At 37.4% G+C, this 22031-nt stretch overlaps 1 protein-coding gene across 1 annotated transcript in view; it reads left to right on the top strand.

The window, feature by feature from the left end:
• Positions 1–21780, top strand: part of LOC126281431 (geranylgeranyl transferase type-1 subunit beta) — a 41199-nt gene extending 19419 nt beyond the window's left edge. The window contains exons 5-7 of the mRNA XM_049980390.1: positions 1420–1530; positions 1668–1797; positions 14136–21780. Of these exons, the coding sequence (XP_049836347.1) occupies positions 1420–1530; positions 1668–1797; positions 14136–14248 (354 nt within the window). The 3' untranslated portion in view covers positions 14249–21780. The remainder of the gene's footprint in view (positions 1–1419; positions 1531–1667; positions 1798–14135) is intronic.
• Positions 21781–22031: the final 251 nt, after the last annotated feature.

The following is a 22031-nucleotide window of genomic DNA, read 5'->3' as shown; positions in this document are numbered from 1 at the left end:
CACTTTTACATTCTTGCGGTTGAAAACTTTTGAATAGCACATGCTCTTGTCTATACTGTGTCATAGGTGGGATATTTCCTACCTCTAGCATAGCCTTGTGGTTGCCCACTTGCTGACTTCCCTCATTTTGTTTTCACTATAGACAACATGACAGCACCTTTTTTTTTACGATTATGACTCTTCTGAGATATAAATCCATCCAAATTGACCACCTTTGAAACAAGGGACTGATAACCTTGCTGTTTGGTCCCTCCAACCCCAATCAACCAACCAACCATCTAGATCAGCAATTTGAGGCCATCTGTTACAAGGCTGTGACTGTGTGAGTTGTAGTGAGCTGCTCTGTCAAACGTGTTGAGTAACAGAATGTAATCTTTCGTTCTCGATTTAATATTGCTGACACAACCCTAATGGTTAATCATTTCACATAGATGAATAAGTTGATGGCCTGCTGGTAGCCTTTGGGTCACGTAACCCATGAGTGGACGAGTCAGATCTCAGATGGCCTTTACAACATACTTGTGTTCCTGTATGAGATTGGTTCAATGTGTGGCTCAAGGGACAATATGGGAGAAGAGGAACAACAGTCATGGTGAGTGTCCCATTGGGAACAGCTATTGCACCATAGAGAAGTTATAGTTCAACACCTGAAGCCGTCGCACAAATGCATACCTTGTAGAATTTGTAAGCTAAAGCTCATGAGTCTGCAAAGGATAGGTTGAGGTAGTATCACCAACAATTTGAAACACAGATATTGAAAGTCAGTAGTATCCGACCAGAGTACAGATCACAGAAACATCTGTGGTGGTCACTCTTTATTGGTTAAAGTAACACGGCACAACAGGGAGAGACAACTTAAGTGGCACTCCTTCAGCACAGAGAGATGTACTCACTCAGCACTCAGTGTTTGAGGACCCAAGTTATCTTGTGTGGGCTTTGCACTAAAGACAATATGTGGCATTTGAAAGGTGATATAGTGTTCTTTATTGATGATGTGAATGTTCATTGCTGCTGATCTTCCCAGAAACACAAGAGGTTGGGAAGAAAGGATTGGAAAGTTATTGGCTTACCTTGATCTCTATATTTCTTCCAACATTCCAGCAGCATCCTTAAATCTTCGATAGGAGGAGAAATTATCTTTGTCTTAGAACTGTGTTCATGCTATAGTCGTATCATTACTTGCATAATATGCTGTTTTCAATTATGTATTCAGTTTGTCATTGAAATTAGTATTAAATGACCAATGGAAATTACACTTTAGTTAGCTGATAAGTAAACTCTGTGTAAAGTTTGGAGTGAGTATTTAATGAATTGCTAGTTTGTCCTGTTTTATGAGAGAAGATCTATCATGACAGATTGTGTAAATTTGCTGCTTTATTGATGTCTCCACTTACAGTAATTTGTGGTCTCTAATTTCAGCGTTCAAGATTGAAGAAATGGTTGCTGATGCGTCAGGTGACAGGATTTCAGGGACGCCCAAATAAACCTGATGACACGTGTTATTCTTTCTGGGTTGGAGCTTCATTGAAGGTAACATTTATCTGTTTTTTTTTTAAATTTTTGTCTGAACTTTCATGTCTGTGATGGTTTACTTTCTGTCTTGAAACTAAAATAAGTAATTCTTCGTAACTTAACCTCAGTACTGTTCCATGTCTTCATATTTTCAGATACTTGGGGTTTTTAATATGATCTCATACAAGTCTAACCGATTCTACATACTTTCTACACAAGACAGAATTGTTGGCGGTTTTTCGAAATGGATTGACACAACTTCAGATCCAATGCACACTTACTTAGGTATGTCACAGAAATGCAAGAAGCATCTAAATAAAGCCATTGAAATCTTCTGTGTTCATACTTTGTGTGTGTGTGTGTGTGTGTGTGTGTGTGTGTGTGTGTGTGTGTCAAACTACTGAGATTTTTTTAACATAATTGTTATTTTATGTGTAAAATCTTCTTTAAAATATGAGATCTGACAAAACAAAAATGAGACTGCTGTCTCTGTTAAGGAACTGCTTTGACGCCATTGGTGACACTGTAGTGTGTGGCAGTAGCTGGAGGAAGCGTTCTCTTCCACTCAACCTGTTAATGCTTGTGGTCTTGTGATTAATAGTGTGCATTGTAAAAGCAAAGTGAAGCATTCAAGAACATACATTCCATTATTTTCTAACCACATTTTGTCTGTATACCAAAAAAATTTGCCTGATGGAAGTGCAGTGGAATTTATTTTACTTTGCTGTAGTAATAAAAGTAAGTTTTCCACCTTAGAACTATTATGTGCTTCTGCAGAACCATTATGCTTGAAAGTTTGGCTTAATGGAGAGATTGCTGCACCTCAACTGACTTACTGACTTCAGCTGCTAGCTAACAGCGGTTGGCCAGTGCCCAGCTGTTCATGCCTCATCACATGATGTGTCTGTGATCTATCACACATGTTGTTACTCTTACTTTGGCAAGCATAAAATCATTTGTTGTTGTAATGTGATTTTCCATGTGAAATATCTACAATAAACAGAGCGAACATAGTGCAATAACAATCATAATGTGGCAGTTGCTCATGCAGCATATGGCAGAACATTAAAGTATATACAATCAATATTAGAATTTACCAGAAAACATGAAAATTTTACAGAAGTTTGCAGCATTTTGTTAGACATGCCCACAGCACAAAACCTATATGCCATGAGTGAGGAGTGTTCCTGCAGTGAAATTATGAAAATATAATTTATTTCTCATTTTAAGGGGCCTTGATTTGGTGTGAATTGTTCTCCAAATTTAGGAAGACCTTTGGGCACTGTTGAAAATGTTGTGGTTGGCAGGAGAGCCAACACCGTGTTACTAGAGGAGGCCGAAAGGCACACGTTTTAGCTCACGCAGGCTGGCGTGAGGTCTAGAACAGAACAAGGAAATAGACTTCAGAAAAACGGACGTAGCTGGTGGAATACTTAACTTTAATCCATTAATGATGAACGTCGCTCTTGACGGTACATGATTCATAATATCAATAGTAACTGAATATGGCGTCTTGCTAGGTCGTAGCAAATGACGTAGTTGAGGCTATGCTAAACTATCATCTCGGCAAATGAGAGCGTATTTTGTCAGTGAACCATTGCTAGCAAAGTTGGTTGTACAACTGGGTCGAGTACTAGGAAGTCTCTCTAGACCTGCCGTGTGGCGGCACTCGGTCTGCAATCACTGATAGTGGCGACACGCGGGTCCGACGTATACGACTGGACCGCGGCCGATTTAAAGGCTGCCACCTAGCAAGTGTGGTGTCTGGCAGTGACACCACGGAAAACGATTTAAATTGTTTTATCATCTTCATCAGTGTGACACCAGTTCATGGAAAAGTAATGAAATGCAACCATTTAACATTCGTGCCATATTTTCCCCTCAAGTGGGTTAGGTTCAAAGTTGGGTACTGCATGCTGTAATCCAAAAGAACAAAATTCAGTTGGTGGCTGCATCTACATTTATGCTGGAACATTATTGCTTGATTCATGAACAAAGTCTGTTATCTGAATGTATTACCCTGTTGCAACTATACCTGTTTGGTTAAGAGATGTGCATAAAGGCTTAACATCCTCCATGCCAACTCTGTAGAATTATCACTTTCAAGGGAGTACTACTTTGTCTGATAGGAACCTTCTAATTGACCAGCTTCTCACTGACCACGCTCAGTGCCTCCTGAATGATAGATCTCCCACCCACTTAGTGCTGCCCATGATGTCTCTCCAGCTATTGATCTAACAGCCTCTTCTTCTAATCTTGTAACTTCGATACATTGATCATTACATGGTGACACCGAGCGAGGTGGCACAGTGGTTAGCACACTGGACTCACATTCGGGAGGACGACGGTTCAATCCCGTCTCCGGACATCCTGATTTAGGTTTTCCGTGATTTCCCTAAATCGTTTCAGGCAAATGCCGGGATGGTTCCTTTGAAAGGGCACGGCCGACTTCCTTCCAAATCCTTCCCTAACCCGAGCTTGCGCTCTGTCTCTAATGACCTCGTTGTCGACGGGACGTTAAACACTACCTACCACCACCACATGGTGACATTTCTGACAGTGACCACTTTCTGGGAGTCCTGTCATTTCCTTGTCACTGCCAGACAGACCAACTACACTGTTGGGCTCTTCACAGTGCCAAATGGCCTTTGTATGTTTCTGCTGTTACATTTGCCACCTCTCTGTTACGTTGATGAGGTTGTGCAAGATGTCTTAGATGTGACCAACCACACTGCTGGAAGTGCTGTTCCCCTTCCTAAAGGGCTCCCCCCACCATTGACTAGTGCTGCAGTAGACCAAATCATTGCAATAGTTATTCAGGATCACCAATGAGCTCTGAAATGATCCAAATGACATCTTACACAGATGAATCTTAGTACTTTTAAATGACTTTATGTGATGGCTGTCTCTGAATGCAGTAAGAAGGAATGCTGGGAGCACTATGTCTCCTCCCTGGGATGTATGCCTCTTCACCTCAGGTGTGAGCTGAGCTCCACAGTCTCATGGGCCACCAATGATCAACAGCTGTTACATGTCTTGTCCTGAAGAGTGGTCTTTGGACCAGTTCATCAGTTCTTTCAGAACACCTGGCGACCCACTTTGTGACAGCATTGTTGTCCTCCTCCTGTCTACTGCAGAAGCGACAAGTTGAAGACATCCCCTTGTATATCGCTCCCCACCAATCCTATAATGAATTCTTCATTGACTAAGAACTACGTCAGACTAGTGCCTCATCCCACGACACAGTCCAAGGCCTGGATTCAATTCACAATCAAATGATCCAACTCCTGAATGGTCCACAAAGGCAACATCTCCTCAGGGTCTTCAGCCAACTATGGCTGCAAGGTGCCTTCCCCTTGGAATGGGAAGATAGGGCCAGCATACTCTGTAAGCTGCTTGAAATGATGGTTGCCCACATGTTATGCTGAATTCTTGAATCAGTGGACCTTTTGTTTCCGTATCAGTGCAGTTTTTAGAGGAACAATCCACAACCAACCACCTGCTTAGGTTGGAAACGGCAATCTGACAGGCTTTTTCTAAATGCCAGCACCTTTTTGGAATCTTTTCTGACCCGTATAAGGCATTCAATATCACTCATCCTCTATGAATGGGGCATTTGAGGCCCACTACCAATCTTTATTCATCAGTTTTTGTCTCTCCTATTGATCAGGGTTAGAGTGCCACTCTCTTCCTCATTGCCATCAATGGTCTTGTGACCTCTGTTGAGCCACTAGTCACCCCTGCATTGTATGTCAATGATTTTTTCATTTGGTACAGCTTTACTGCTGAATGCAAGCTCCAAAAATGCCAGCTCCAGAGAGCTATTCAACAGGCCTCTGCGCGGGCTCCTTCTCTTGGTTTCAGATTCTTACCTACAAAAAAATGGGTCTTGCATCTCTGCCATCATACCAAACTCTATCCTGACGTGGAACTACTTAGCTACCAGCAGCTGGAAGTTGTTATACAGTCCTATTTCTTGGGCCGCCTCCTTTTTTGATAGAAACCTGTCTTTGCTGCTTCATATCATTAGCTGAAGACTAGCTGCAGGCAGAAGCTTAACACACTCTGCTTCCTTGCCCACTTATCTTGGTGTGTGGATTGTGCTACTCTTATCCATATTTACCAGACACTGTTTTTATTGCGACTGGAGAATGGTTGCCAGGTTTATGGCTCAGCCTTAAAACTGGTAGACGTAGTCCATCATCGTCGTGTGCATCTGGCCATTGGTGCCTTTCGGACTAATCCCATAGAAGTCAAGCTGGGATCTTCTCTCTTCAGATTCAATGGTACCAGCTCTTGGTTTCTTATGCAATCTCCATTCGACAAGTCCCTCATCATCTCACATATCCCATTCTCTTTATGTATTAGAAGTGTCATCGTTGTCCTTATTCATGCCCTCAAATGGGATAACCAGTTGGAATGTGCCTTGGTTTCCTCTGCCAAGATCTCCGTTTCCCCTCCCTGGACTGTGTTCCTTGTGTTTTCTCATTCACTCCTCCTTGGATGATGCCCAGGCCACAGAGTAGGACCTATCTCTTCCTATTGGCTCTGTTGCCCCCATCACCTTTCAACATTTGTTGCGTTCAGTTTTTCATTAGTTCCCTCTAAGCAATGCAGAGACAGTGTGTTGGCCGTGAAATCTGAATACAAGACAGATCTCTATTTGATGTCTACAATGCTAATACTGTAATTTGAACCACACATCAGAAAGAATGGCACAGTTACACTGAAGTTAGTTCAGGTATTATATTGCAATATGAACAAGGCTGGTGTTGATGCTGCAGTACAATGTCGTTTGGCACCAAAAGGTCGAATGGTGGAGGCTGTTGTATATTCATCTACTGCTAATAAGAGTGTCAACTGCATTTATGTTTTACAATTCATAGAGTAACAGTGACTGCCTTCATCACAGCATTTACAGCTGAATTTGTTGATGATAATGTACACCACTCCCCCATGAACCATAGACATTGCCATTGGTGGGGAGGCTTGCGTGCCTCAGCGATTCAGACAGCTGTACCATAGGTGCAACCACAACGGAGGGGTATCTGTTGAGAGCCATACAAACGTGTGGTTCCTGAAGAGGGGCAGCAGTCTTTGCAGTAGTCGCAGGGGCAACAGTCTGGATGATTGACTGATCTGGCCTTGTAACACTAACAAAAACGGCCTTCCTGTGCTGGTAGTTCAAACGACTGAAAGCAAGAGGAAACTACAGCCGTAATTTTTCCCGAGGGCGTGCAGCTTTACTGTATGGTTAAATGATGATGTCGTCCTCTTGGGTAAAATATTCTGGAGGTAAAATAGTCCCCCATTCAGATCTCTGGGCAGAGAGTACTCAAGAGAAAGTTGTTATCAGGAGATAGAAAATTGGCATTCTACGGATAGGAGCGTGGAACGTCAGATCCCTTAATTGGGCAAATAGGTTAGAAAATTTAAAAAGGGAAATGGATAGGTTAAAGTTCGATATAGTGGGAATTAGCGAAGTTCAGTGACAGGAGCAACAAGACGTTTGGTCAGATGAATACAGACAGGGTTATAAATACAAAATCAGATAGGAGTAATGCAGGAGTAGGTTTAATAATGAATAAGCTACTACAAACAGCATAGTGAACGCCTTATTGTGGCTAAGATAGACACAAAGCCCACGCCTACTACAGTAGTACAACTTTATATGTCAACTAGCTCTACAGATGACGAAGAAATTGAAGAAATGTATGATGAGACATAAAAGAAATTATTCAGATAGTGAAGGGAGACGAAAATTTAATAGTCATGGGTGACTGGAATTCGATAGTAGGAAAAGGAAGAGAGGGAAACGTAGTAGTGAATATGGATTGTGGGTAAGAAATAAAAGAGGAAGCCACCTGGTAGAATTTTGCCCACAGCATAACTTAATCATAGCTAACACTTGGTTCAAGAAGCATAAAAAAAGGTTGTACACATGGAAGAAGCCTGGAGATACTGACAGATTTCAAATAGATTATATAATGGTAAGACAGAGATGTAGAAACCAGGTTTTAAATTGTAGGATATTTCCAGTGGCAGACATGAACACTGACCACAATCTATTGGTTATGCACTGTAGATTAAAACTGAACAAACTACAAAAAGGTGGGAGTTTAAGGAGATGGGACCTGGATGAACTGACTAAACCAGAGGTTGTACAGAGTTTCAGTGAGAGCTTAAGGGAACAGTCGACAAGAATGGTGGAGAGAAATACAGTAGAAGAAGAATGGGTAGCTTTGAGGGATGAAGTAGTGAAGGCAGTAGAGGATCAAGTAGGTAAAAAGAAGAGGGCTAGTAGAGTAACAGAAGAAATATTGGATTTAATTGATGAAAGGAGAAAATATAAAAATGCAGTAAATGAAGCAGGCAAAAAGGAATACAAACGTCTCAAAAATGAGATGGACAGGAAATGCAAAATGACTAAGGAGGGATGGCTAGAGGACAAATGTAAGGATGTAGAGGCCTATATCACTAGGGGTAACATAGATACTGCCTACAGGAAAATTAAAGAGACATTTGGAGAAAAGAGAACCACTTGCATGAATATCAAGAGCTCAGATGGAAACCCAGTTCTAAGCAAAGAAGGGAAAGCAGAAAGGTGGAAGGAGTATATAGGTCTATACAAGGGCGATGTACTTGAGGGCAATATTATGGAAATGGAAGAGGATGTAGATGAAGATTAAATAGGAGATATGATACTGCGTGAAAAGTTTGATAGAGCACTGAAAGACCTAAGTCAAAACAAGGACCCGGGAGTAAACAACATTCCATTAGAACTACTGACAGCCTTGGGAGAGCCAGTCCTGATAAAACTCTACCATCTGGTGAGGAAGATGTATGAGGCAGGCGAAATACCCTCAGCCTTCAAGAAGAATATAATAATTCCGATCCCAAAGAAAGCAGGTGTTAACAGACGTGAAATTTACCTATCTATCAGTTTAATAAGTCACAGCAGGAAAATACTGACCCTAATTCTTTACAGGTGAATGGAAAAACTGGTAGAAGACCTCGGGGAAGATCAGTTTAGATTCTGTAGAAATGTTGGAACACGTGAGGCAAGACTGACCCTATGGCTTATCTTAGAAGCTAGATTAAGAAAAGGCAAACCTACGTTTCTAGCATTTGTAGACTTAGAGAAAGCTTTTGACAATGTTGACTGGAATACTCTCTTTCAAATTCTGAAGGTGGCAGGGGTAAAATACAGGGAGCGAAAGGCTATTTTCAATTTGTACAGAACCAGACGGCAGTTATAAGAGTTGAGGGACATGAGAGGGAAGCAGTGGTTGGGAAGGGAGTGAGACAGGGTTGTAGCCTCTCCCCGATGCTATTCAATCTGTATATTGAGCAAGCACTAAAGGAAAAAAAAGAAAATTTTGGAGTAGGTATTAAAATTCATGGAGAAGAAATAAAAACTTCGACGTTTGCCGATGACATTGTAATTATGTCAGAGAGAGCAAAGGACTTGGAAGAGCAGTTGAACGGAATAGACAGTGTCTTGAAGGGAGAATATAAGATGAACATCAACAAAAGGAAAATGAGGATAATGGAATGTAGTTGAGTTAACTCGGGTAATGCTGAGGGAATTAGATTAGGAAATGATACACTTAATGTAGTAAAGGAGTTTTGCTATTTGGGGAGCAAAATAACTGATGATGGTCGAAGTAGGGAGGATATAAAATGAAGAGCACAAAACAAAAATGATGATAGTCACTTTTTTGTAACTTTTCAGGACGACGAATTTTATGCTCTTTCTCGTATATCATAAACGTTCACTATATAATTATCACAACAACATTTTTATTGTTCTATATCTATTCGATGTCTGCTTGTGTCTGTGTATGTGCGGATGGTGTGTGTGTGTGTGTGTGTGTGTGTGTGTGTGTGTGTGTGTGTGTGTGTGTGTGTGTGTGTGTGTGTGTGTGCGTGCGAGTGTACACCTGTCCTTTTTTTCCCCTAAGGGAAGTCTTTCCGCTCCCGGGATTGGAATGACTCCTTACCCTCTCCCCTAAAACCCACATCCTTTCATTTTTCCCTCTTCTTCCCTCTTTCCTGACGAAGCAACTGCCAGTTGCAAAAGCTCGTAATTCTGTGTGTGTGTTTGTGTGTTTTGTTCATGTGTCTGTCTGCCGGCGCTTTCCCGCTTGGTAAGTCTTGGAATCTTTGTTTTTAATATATTTTTCCCATGTGGAAGTTTCTTTCTATTTTATTTACATCATGTTTAGGTAATAATTGTGATACAATAAACACATTTTCAATTTTAAGGTACTTTATTATTAATTAAGAGCTTAAATTGGTACACAAAAAACATGATAAAAAGGATGGTAGTCATAAAAAACTTGGTGAAAACGGTGAAAGTCCACTATCTTTCTGTGCTTCCACTATCTTTCTGTACTTCTTCAGTGGATCTAGTAACCTGTAAACAGATTCTGTTTACTGTTTATAATAATTCTAGATTTTAACACATTAGGCCCTTATAGATTTTATTTTAATATTGTTACTTGCTGCTTATTTTTTGTCAATGAGAAAGTTCTTCAAAGTACTTTTGAGCAGATGGACTGCAAAACTGCTTCAGCTGCTGCAGGGCTGGGTACTTTCCAGGTTTTATTTTAATCAGATCTGGAAATAAGCAAAACTTTTGGGGTAAAACAAGGGAACCTACTGGTGGTTTTTGTCATAAAATAGTAACCTACCCACTTACATAGCGTGTTATGAATTTAACTAATAACATAACTAAATATCTGTCGCAATAGTGGCAAAAATATTTCCTGTACTGATAAGTTTTCATTACTTTCAAGGTTACACTATTGTTATGAGGTATATTCTATAACTCATTATAGGTCTATAGATTATTGGTATGTGAAAGCAAAGGTAAAGTGCTGAGTCATTTTCTCTCACCTTCACACAGAATTGGTGGTAAAGAGAAGGATGAATTATTACCAGGATCTTCTAACTCTCTTGAAAGCTTGGTAAGTTGGTGTTGTGTTAGGATCGGTGACATAAGAAAGTACCCAGTGTAAGATGATCTGTGTTCAACTAACCTACAATGGTCTTTTGAAAATTTTACTTCACGAATTGGTCGTGTAGCAAATGGGTATTTCTTGTGATAGTGATTTTCCAAAAAAGCAGTCCATTTTCTAAATAGGTTTTGGTCAGCTTCAATCACAGTGAAAGGCGAAGGCTTTACTCTGGCATTCTTTATTTCATTTACCCAATGTTCTGGTATCTCTGCTGTAAATTTGCCATTTATCAGGGCCATATCTCTATTGCATTCTAGGTAAGAGTGGCTGTGAATAGGGAATATGATTGTTATGCACTTTAGTTTTCTTAGGATTTGTACCACATAATGACAGAAGCAAAACATGGTGTAGTTCTTGTTCTGTCCGCTACAAGAATCGCAAAATATGTACAAGTTTTTGACATTGGACTGTAACATGGTGAAGAAATAATAGTGCAACATCGATACTACTTTGTCTGCACCTTTACCTCCTCCTGTTTCTGGGTAAGCAAAAAAAAAAAAAAAAAAAACAAAAAAAAAAAAAAAAAGAAGAAGAAGTTGCATTTCCTGTAGATAGGCTGTGGGCATTGAACAAATACAATGACAATTAATGGCAGTAGTAAATGTCATTTGTGCTCAAATTAGGTAAGCTTAAATTTTTTTGAAAATCAATGGTAAGTACCTCAGTTTCCTCCCATTTCCTTGAAATTTTCCTACATTTTCTCTTTGTGTCATAAAATATGTTAGCTTTCCTCAAGTGTGGTTGATTCTCACATTGTTTTGTCTTAATGCTGCTTAATATATTTGCTTTTTCCTTGTCATCATTAGTCTCTTCCAGTTGGAGGTTTAGAGCTTTCATTTCTGCTTGGTTTCTGTCACATTCACTGCAGGTGTCGCTTCTGGGATATCCAAAAGCTATGTTAAACTTAGGTACAAATATCTATATATAATATTCATAGGACACAATCTTACCACTAGACCTACCTGTCTTGTACAATGTGTACATTTTTTTCAAATTTAAAATGTTTGGCAAGTACATTTTTTTAGTTTCATCAAATCTATAATGGCTTATACGGCCCTTAAACGATGCAATGTGATCAACAACACTTTGCTTAACTTCTTCTTAGGTCCTACAATGTTTGTGATCATAATTTCCTCTCTTGTCTGTTGGGGGTTTCTTGGTCTGCGATTTTTGACGTCATAAACATTGATAAGCCCAGCCAAGTACATGGACTAAGCATCATTAGATTCTAAACTATTAAAATGAGAAATTCATCTTTTTCTTTCACCTTCACAAACTCTATCAAAACACTGTAGTCTTTTACATGTGCAATCGGGCCCAGTTTCGTGAGTACAGACTTCAAGTTTTTTCATCACATCTCTTATGCTTCCGTCGGATTTTCTCTTCTTTGTGCTAGGTTTACTGACGTTTTCACAATCTTCATCCACACTTGACTCACTTAATTCACTCATTTTCACAGAAACTACTACCAAGAACACAAGCTATAAACTTTGGCAACTTTCTAACCACAAACATATGCATACAAAACTAATGTGTACAAATCACCAGGCTTCCTCGTTTTCTTCCAGTAGTTACACAACACGTATTACATTAGCAAATAGTTCTGTTGCCACATTCACTCAAAGTAATCTTCCTGTACCTTGCAATACTTTATCAAATGAATTGATCCTTAATGATCTTGCATGCAGTTTGATCAGTTATCTTTCATGAAATAAAAATCATATGACAGGATGTCACTGACAACAGTTTCCCTTAGATGGAATTGTGTTCTCTCAAGTTCTGCCACGCATTGTCCTTGATCAGTATTAACATAGAACGTAGTGACTATGTCATTATGTGCCACTCTACAAGCTGAAGTTGAGAAGCAGCATATTCTACAATAGATCGGAGTGTCTCGGGGATCACATTCAGAATACATTGCGCAGTGCATCACTTCAGTTTGGCTAAATTCATAATTTGAGTGCAGAACACATCATCTTTCAGATAACTCCACAGCCAGAAGTCACACCAATTAAGACAAAGTGATCAGGACAGCCTGGCTATGGTAAAATGACGGCCGATAATTCTAGCATTTCCAAACTGCCTCTGCCACTGGCTGTGCATTGTTTGGAGGAGTGCTGTCTTGCAAAAAATGGTCTTACCCCCACTTCCACACTGTTGAAGAGCTGGAATGACATTGGTGTGCAAAAGATTCTCATAACATTTACCACTGACAGTGCACTTAATAGTACCTGCAGGACTTGTAAAATACCGCCCTAAGAAAAACAGAGCCTCCAACCTGCACCACACAGTCACATTTGCAAAATTATGTGGTGCCAATTGACGTGTGTGTGTGCATTTCCTGTTGCCTATATTCTCCAATTTTGTGTATTTACATGTCCTTGGAGATGGGAATGGACTTCATCTATGTACAGAGTGTTCCATGGCCATTCATTGCCCACTTCCATGCAAGCAAACAATTCCAGAGTGAACATTTGTCTTGCTGGCATTTAGCAGAAAGTAACTCCTGAGCATGGTTTATTTTTGTATGGACAGCAATGCAGGATGTTTCGTGTGATTTTGTGCACCATGCTCATAGGCAGATCCAACACTCGGGCAATTCTCTATGCACTGAATCTTTGCACACCACCGCTCGACCCCTCCTGCAACACTGTGGCCGCATCTTTAACAGACATCGGATCAGCTGTTTCCTCCTGTACCATGTACCACTTCAAAAGAACTTGTAAACATTTTCTCCAAACACTTTGCAGACATTGGACCAATGCCTTTTTTCAAACTCTTGAATGAATGTATGGAACTTCTGCAGGGCTACTGACAGTACACAATCCTTTGTGGAGGTAGTGATGTTGGGCATCCTGGGCACAAACTGAGGAACTGTCATGTCAGTGCATCTGTTGGTGTGCATGTTCTGATGCTTACAGCGCCATCTATTTTCTTTTTTTTCCCCAGTGATGTTTCCCCCTGCTTCAATAATATACTGTTCAAATTTGATGTCATTCTGGTCAATGGTTCTTGTTCTATAGCATTTTGAAACTGCAGCTTTAATTACAGACACCGTGTAGATAGCACTAGTAATGGCAGTTTAGTGTATAAAGTGTTTTGTCTTGTTTTGCTTATGGTCTTGTCTTATTATGGAATAACTCAAAATATGCTCCTGTTGGCTAACACTTCTTCTGCTATACCCTTCACTTATTATACCAAAAAAATCAACTTGGTGATGGGGTTAGTCCACCTCAACATATCCATCTTTTAATGTAAGTGTAACACATTTGTCCCAACATTAGATGACTTGTTGGAGACTTTGATTGTAGAAGTCTGCATTTTGGTTCTTCGGGAAACATTACACCATTTTATTTTGGATTTTCATGTGTCAGGCCACAGTACTGTGGCACAGGGATTTCAATGTGTACCATGACTGCAAATATACACTTGAAAAGAAACAGAAAATTAATAATGATAATTAAATCTTTGTTCACACTTTGTACTTTGGGACCTTACAGTAAATGCTTGAAAACATAGTAGCAGCTGTCTTTACTGCATGTAATTTCTACATCATATTCATATCCTCCAACAGTTAATTGAAAAACTTTACTTTCACAGGTCTTTGTGGCCTTAGCCTTATGGATGAAGAGCTGCTATTACCTGTTGAGCCCAGACTTAATATCACGCAGCGGGCATTTGCTACACTTAAGAAGATTCATGAAGAGTGGTAGAATGAGCAGCACAAATTCTGCTTCATTATATGTGTATTAGCTGTGCTAGACACAGGGGTACCAAAGTCCAAGTGGTGTTCTTTTTGTATGATGATTGGCATACTGTAATTTTTTCATGAAAAGTGCTTGAATTTTGAATTCTATGGTAAGTGCTTTTAGTTTGTGCTCATGGCTGATGCCTGTTTTAAATGAAGCAGTAGCATTTGCATCATATGTAAACACACAACTGCCTAATTATCCCTGAGATATTATATAGACAAAATTTCATGAATTTATAGGCTTTTGTGTCTCAGTTTATTACTGAAGTCACTTGGAACCCATTTGAACCGAGTCACATCAGTGACTTCTATAGCAAAAGACAAATTTCTGTGAGACATTTTTGTACTGTGAAAAGAAAAACTGTGTTTACTTCTTTTCCAAGAGCTGCTTTTATGTTGTTCCTATGATGCTGTTTTCCCCCACAGAAAAAGTAAGCATTGAATTGATCAACTGTGAGTTTCATTTTATGGTTGAATTACAATCTGTGATACCTTTATAATCCTAACAGCCATGTTAGTTTGTATAATGAAAGAAAAGATTTAATAGGCATGTTACAAAAATCTCTGTATTCCATTTAATTGAACAATGATTGTAATTGGTATTTAAGAGACACAAGAAATTTTGATTGGTTTTAAGCCATGCAGACTATTATCAGTACCTGTATAACATTAAGGTAACTATGATTTACATCAGAACACTGCATAGCTGTGTACATAGAGCTATTGCAGTCTCCCATTGTATTTAAGTACATACTTATGTAGATGATGAAACTTACTGATAAACAGGCATCTGATTATTCTGTGGTATGACTTTTACATGGGTAATTACTTAAGCAGCAATTTGGTCTGTATTAGCATCTGATTAGTGTCCATTTGTGGGTGTGAAATAATGTTTATAAGCTTTATGTATTTTTTTCCTTTTTCCTCATTTGTTAAAGGAAGCTTTTTGTAAGCTATGAGGACAAGAAAACTAATTAGATTCTGTCTGCTTCAGTTAGTCAGTATGATTCTCATGAGGGTGCTGAGGAACTGATATAAAAGATTTTCATTCATCAAATGACACACTGTGGACCATGAGAGCCCAAAGCACAGACACAAAGTTTTGGGAAAAGAGATGTTTGGAAAATCATATTTATAGACAAACCACCACTCTCATAGGTCTGAACTGTTTTTTTAACCAAGTCTCAACTTCTGTTATTACCTATGAAAAAATAATGTGCCCATTTTATGGTTGAAATATTAATTAATATTTAGGATTATTTTTATTATTAATGTTAAAGCTCAAAATTTCCATGTGGAGGGTGTGACAATAGTGTTGTTTGACAATTGTAAAGTTTGTAATTAATGTGAAACTAGAATTAGAACATTTAGAACAGATAATGAATGCACCATAAACATAATTATGACCTGTTCCAACACTTCATGTTCCTCAATATCATCATTGTCATTAAGCACATTCTCTAGTTTGACATTCAGTTAAAACTGCCACTATTCCCCTGATTACAAAATGCTACTGCTATGTACATGATGTAGACACTAAATTATGTTGGAAATGCTAGATGACACTTGAGCACTGCAGAGTAACAAAATAATGTGTTGTGCTTTGGGCCTATATGCAGATGAATATCTGAGAAATGGGTGAGACATACTTTTATTAATCTTCATGTTCACAATGTGGGTCTACTGATAGAGATAAAGCTGATTCACCATAAGAGCAATAGATGGCAGGAACATGCCTACTTGCTATAATCTAAAAGTCAGTAACAGTGTGTTTTAGCCCCTTATGGTTCTCATTACTTCAGATGTAATTAGTTATTGTGATTATGTGCAACATTTGGTTTGGAAGGTTCATTAGTTACTATCCAGATGCTATTTCTTATGTACAGTGTGACAGTAGGTGTTTAAGTTTATGCATTCTCTTTACAATGTAGTTGTGAGAAGTTCTGTATACATTACATCTGGTCAAAGTTATCATTGTACATAGCATTTTCAGAAATTATTAAGCGACATTATTCAGTAAAGAATATTGTTCATTAATAACATTATTTTGACATTTATAAGTAAATATTTCAATCAAATTAAATGTTTGATATGTTACCTTCTTTTGCAAGTTACTGAGAAAAAGTATTTACATGTGTCACTTCTGCTATGACCGCAGGGTTCCTATTTGTTAGTAATAGACTTGTCCTTTATGTATAGACCTATCTTTAAATCAAAACCTCACCTCTTTATTTAACAGGTGCTCGTTGTCATTTATTGCATGTTCCTCTTCATGAAATACAAAGCAGTGTATCCCATATAAATTCAGGAAGGAAAACGGGTAACTGAAGGTTTTTTACATGTTGTATAAAGCATTGTTTTGCTACCTTTGTTGTGAGGAAGTTAACTGATAAACAAGTTTTAAAAGCTGCCTTGGTGATTATTTTGCTTGGTAGTGATATACTAAAATGGTAAAAAGTGATGAGTGAGTGGATAATTTACTGTGTATGTCAAGGGACAATAAGTAATTTACACATTGACTGGCTTCTGTTGAAGCATTTTTAGTACACGCACAATAACTTCATTTCTTCTGCTGCTTTAAGAGCATGTAACATTAGTAATTGATGCTAATACATCTATTCAAAAAAGAGGAAAGAAATTATTCCAGAACAGTATTATTTACATTTGTGTATAGCCTTTAAAGATTTTTGTCTTTCATAATCATTCTAAAATGTTTTAGTATTGTGTGTTTTATTGCTAAGGCTATATGAAAAGCTTATATTTATTTGTGTAAAATTGGAGTCTTACGAGTATACATATCTGATTTTACTTCATGTTTGCATCAACAGGAAAATTCAGTTGAGAAAACTGTAAAATTACGAAGTTAAATCAAGAAAACTTTTGAAATTATAAGGAGATAGGATAAATACCTGACCAGAGTTTACCTTCAGAAGGTGAAGTTCATGTACTCGCTGACAGGAATATATCTCCTTGTAATATTAGAGTTACTGTGTTTATGAATGAAACTATAGCACAAAGTGAAAGGTTCACATAAATATATTACTGTTATCAATAACATACTATTTTTAAAGTTTTTATTATAGGGACCTACAAAATTGCATTGGTCATTTGTATAAGAAGAAAAAAGCATATTTTTGTCTATTTTATGATTTAAGAGTATTGTGTTGCATATGTAACATTTTCATGTGGGATAAACTATTACATAGTGCATATCTGTGGTGATACGTAAATATTAAGCTTCCTTCCTTTTTTCCCTTCACTAGATTTGGCCTCATAACTTTAATAGCCCTTCTCTTGTTGTGTATTGGACCTGCACTTCGCTCACTTGAGTTGTGTGCAACAAGAAGTTACAGGACACTTATTTTTGGCGAGAGTTTGTTTTAAAGTGGTTTTTGTAAGCACCAGTGGGACAGTAACAAAAATTCAATGAATGAGTGATTAGTATCAGTAAAAAATCTTATGGGTGATCTGAGATGTTACAACCATCAGTACATTAACTGTGCAAAATGTACAACAAATTTATAATCATTGAAATTAAACATGCTTTATGCTAATATACACTTATGGGCACTGTGCAATTTCACCAATATACACATTTTAAGTCATGCTAGTTTCCCTACCTCTATTAAAAATTTAACTTTGGCATTTACTCTCAGTTCTAAGGAAATTCATTTGACATCTCTATTGTGTAGTTGAACTGATAGGTCCATGTAATGCCAAAATTTGACACTGAAGAATTTACTCTAGATGTTTATGAAGCACCTACAGCTTTTTGTGTAGATGATAAGGCATATTTTCATATTTGTTTCTGATATTGTACTTTAGACATGTCATACTGTTGGCAGCTGTGATAGTTCCCCTCTGTGAGTGTCTCACAGTGCAGAACAAATAATGATGACAGTCATAATTCTAAGTTTTCAAAAGATGGGCTTATGAAGAGGTTCAGATCCCATGATGCATATTGTTCACACACCCACATTTTATAATTGAAAACATTGACTGCAGGTATTTGGTAACCCCATACGTATACAGTGATAATTTATCCATTTTGCTGTCTGCTGAGCTCTTTGCCAGTATGGAGTATGATATTTTATTATTTTAAGATAATAAGAATAGCTACACAATGATAGGTATCTTTATTCCTTTGATTATTTGTATTCCAAGACTCTCCAGCATCATATCTGTCTATTACTTATGTTATTTTGGTTTGTTTGTCATCTCTTGTGGCAAACCAGCATTGTATAACATTTGTAACTCATTTGAGATTTGAAACCAACAGTGGACATACACAAATAGCTTACCATAAAAACTGAGCAATATAATTCTACCATGTTTGCACAGTTTCTCCTTTCTTCTGCTTAATTAAATATCCCGTAAAGTAGACACAAAATGTTTCTATGATGTCACCCAATATGACATATTATTGGCCCCTGAAACTCAAATGCTGTGGTTATGTAAGTGAAGACTTTATTTTGTTATTTAGTGAGAAATGTGGACCTTATATTATAGAACTAGAAGTTCTTTAATTTGGGAAAGTTTGCGGGAGTGAGGCTACTCAGAGAGTATGGAAAAGCAGTTGCTGGTTGTCCACTCGTTTTTTTCTCCTATGTTCCTCTCGATTTCCTACTTAGGTCCTGAACAATCCTTTTCCTTATTATATATGGTAATGAAATCTCCTTGGTATAGATAATAGTGTGTGTAAGTTAACTACTCATCATATTGTTGAGCCATTCAGTGCTCAATAGGCACATAAACAAAATGGAAAACATTTCTAAGCTTGTGGATGAGTCCTCATACAGAGCTGACTGAAAACACACACACACACCTGCATTGGCAGTTTCTGGTTACAATTTCATAAGGGAGATTCCTTAGGAAGACTTCATCCGATAACTTTAATGAGATTAAAAAAAAGTACACTTCCTTCCATATTTTAGTTTAGACACAACTTTCATCATCTGTAGTAACTGTAACATAGATTTCAGGTTTAAAAAGCATGCATACATAGTTTCATACTTACAAATATGAAGTCCCTGAACATTTGTATATGACACCAGATGATAGCCTGCTTTTCAATGAACCCAAATTCTGGTACACACCTTTACTGCCAACACATTCTTTTCCTTTCTTCTGTTTTTTATAACTGTGCTGTTTACTGGTAACTAAATATGCATCGTGCTTGCAATAGAACATTATAATATGTATGCAAAGAATTGTTCAGTAATTCCATTCAGATTGTTGAGAAAAGGAGCTGCTCTTTTTATGAACGGTGTGCAAAAGTATTTAATGTTAGCATGTCATAGTATGTGGTATTCACATTACAGACAAAATAACTTTTTATTTGAAATTTAAAAAAGTGCCTTTTGTTCAACAAAATGCAGACTTTTTTTTCTGCCTTCAGTCATTTGAACAGCAGCATATGTATTTTCTTCCAATCAGTCAAAAGGTGAACAAAGCTATTCATAATGGAAACAGTTGGTCTGTGAAATTGAAGCCGAAAATAAAATTAAATAACCATTAAAAGTGAGTCATGTTTGTGGGAGCTATTTCTTTCATTTTTATCTATTTTAAATTTAAGCTTTTGCAGTTAGAAAGATACTCTTACTCTGAAGATGTATTGCCATTAGTATCTTTCCATATGTACATATAAACAATACTCCATTTTGGTAATTATTTTCAGTGTGTACATTATCTGGCTAATACCTTAGATTACAAAAACTATTGTCAAACTATGGACTAAGGGCAACTACATCAAATTTTCAGTTTCCTAATAAAATTTCGCATGAATGTGAATTACTACTATTCATGCTGTTATCAATTAAAGAACTCTGTGTGCCCTCATTTACTTTGGGTTGGTTGGTACAACAGTTAAAAAGTGTAAGGTATTGATATATGTATAGAACACACATTCATTTATTTCACATGCCAGTTTGCCCTTCTTGTTTATTTGTGGTCCGTAATTTCTCTGGTGTTGAATTTTAATCTACATATGTGGAATGCCACATACAACCATCGTAAGTAGAATACCTATTTCTTTCAACATACTGTTTGTAACAGATACACATTCACAGTGTGCTGCAGTGCAGATGACATCCACAACAACCTGTCCATGTAATAGCAGGTGTGTGTCATGGAAATTTGTATGTATTAATTATTTTGTCTTGCTTTCCAATATGCTTGACCCATTTAATATTGAAATTGCCAGAACTTGTTTGTGTCCTGACTTCAGATATTCAGAAGAATAATGAAAGTGATATATCAGAAGGATTTTACATAATAACTGCTAATTAAAAAAGGAATCACAGTTCTGACACTGCAAACCAATCACCACAGAAATGTTTCAAAGTATCCCTGTCCCAGCCTGTTGTAATTGTGGTCAACCTTTCAGTTACCATTCAGCTGATTAAGTTTTTGACTGGTGGCAAATGAATGTGCAAACAAGTTATTAAAATTGAGAAGTATTGTATTTATGGGTTAAATGTTTAATTTAATAGTTCACTTTATCTGGTTGATGTACCAAATAATGTTATTGACTCTACCAGGGTCCAAATACTGCTGGTTTCCTTGCCTTAATTTTTTCTATTTTAATTTCATTTCTTTCTTATTGTGTTGTGCTGTCATTAAATTCACTGCCACAGTTTGATGTATGTCAAATCAAAATCACATTTTAGTTTGTCACTTCACAATAATTATTCTCTTATAAGATACAATATGTTTACTGTTGAATCAACATTAAAAATGGTGTGTGTTACTGCCAAAAAAGGAAAAGGAGGAAGAAACAAAGATTAGGGAATATCTTAAATAGTTGAAGTTACACAATTTGTAGTATTGTTTCTGAGAAGTAAACTGAGGATTCTTGTTCAAAAGGTTTTGTTCTCATATCATTCAAAATCATGTGAGGTGCGATGAAGTGCAAGATCATTTACATGAACTGTTTGTTACTGTACATTTGTTTTTTTTCCAATTATTAGTGTCATCAAAATAGTACTTCAAATGATGCAAATAAGATTTGTTTAAGAAATTGTCTGTGGCCTCGAATCACAGAACACCAATATAGCCATAATGATTATGATCTAAATATTTTGTCATTTACAGTATTACTGAGAAGAAAAATAAATTTTAATGTCAGCAAATGACTGACTGGGGGTGCCTATATAACATATGCCTGGAGCTTATAGTCAAAACACCAAAATGTGATGCTTCCATATAATACTTGTAATATGATTGTTAATATTGTTATGTGAAATCCATCAAATTTTACAATTTGCCTTATATGAGAGCAATTTTACACATGAATGAAACACCATCAGCTGTAAGTCTTACCTGTAGATCTTTTCTTCCTTTTGAAAGATTTTGTACCAGAGAATAAAATGTAATGTGTATTCAGTTGCTAATTGGTTCTGTATTCAAGAATCTTACACCCATGTTAATGTTGCATTTTACAACATTGATCCTGTAATGTTAAGCATTTATGAATATATATGTATATAATCAGAATTTTTATTTCAGTGTCTTTGAAACTACCAGATAAGTCAAAAAGCTAGTTCCCTCCTTTTACATTCCTGACTCTGCCCAGGACACTTTTGCATTGTTTTTTTCCTGTAATGGGAGCATTTTTCAGTCTAGTTCCCTACTGCTACTGTATCATAATGTTGACATAAGACTGCCATAGCTTGGCAATCAATGTAGATTTTTATTGACTCTGGTGACGACTGATATGGTGTAGGGTTTTTATTGTCTTTCGAACC

Source organism: Schistocerca gregaria, chromosome 7, assembly GCF_023897955.1.
Source record: "Schistocerca gregaria isolate iqSchGreg1 chromosome 7, iqSchGreg1.2, whole genome shotgun sequence".
Lineage (NCBI taxonomy): Eukaryota > Metazoa > Arthropoda > Insecta > Orthoptera > Acrididae > Schistocerca > Schistocerca gregaria.
This window is presented reverse-complemented; position numbering and strand designations above follow the sequence as displayed.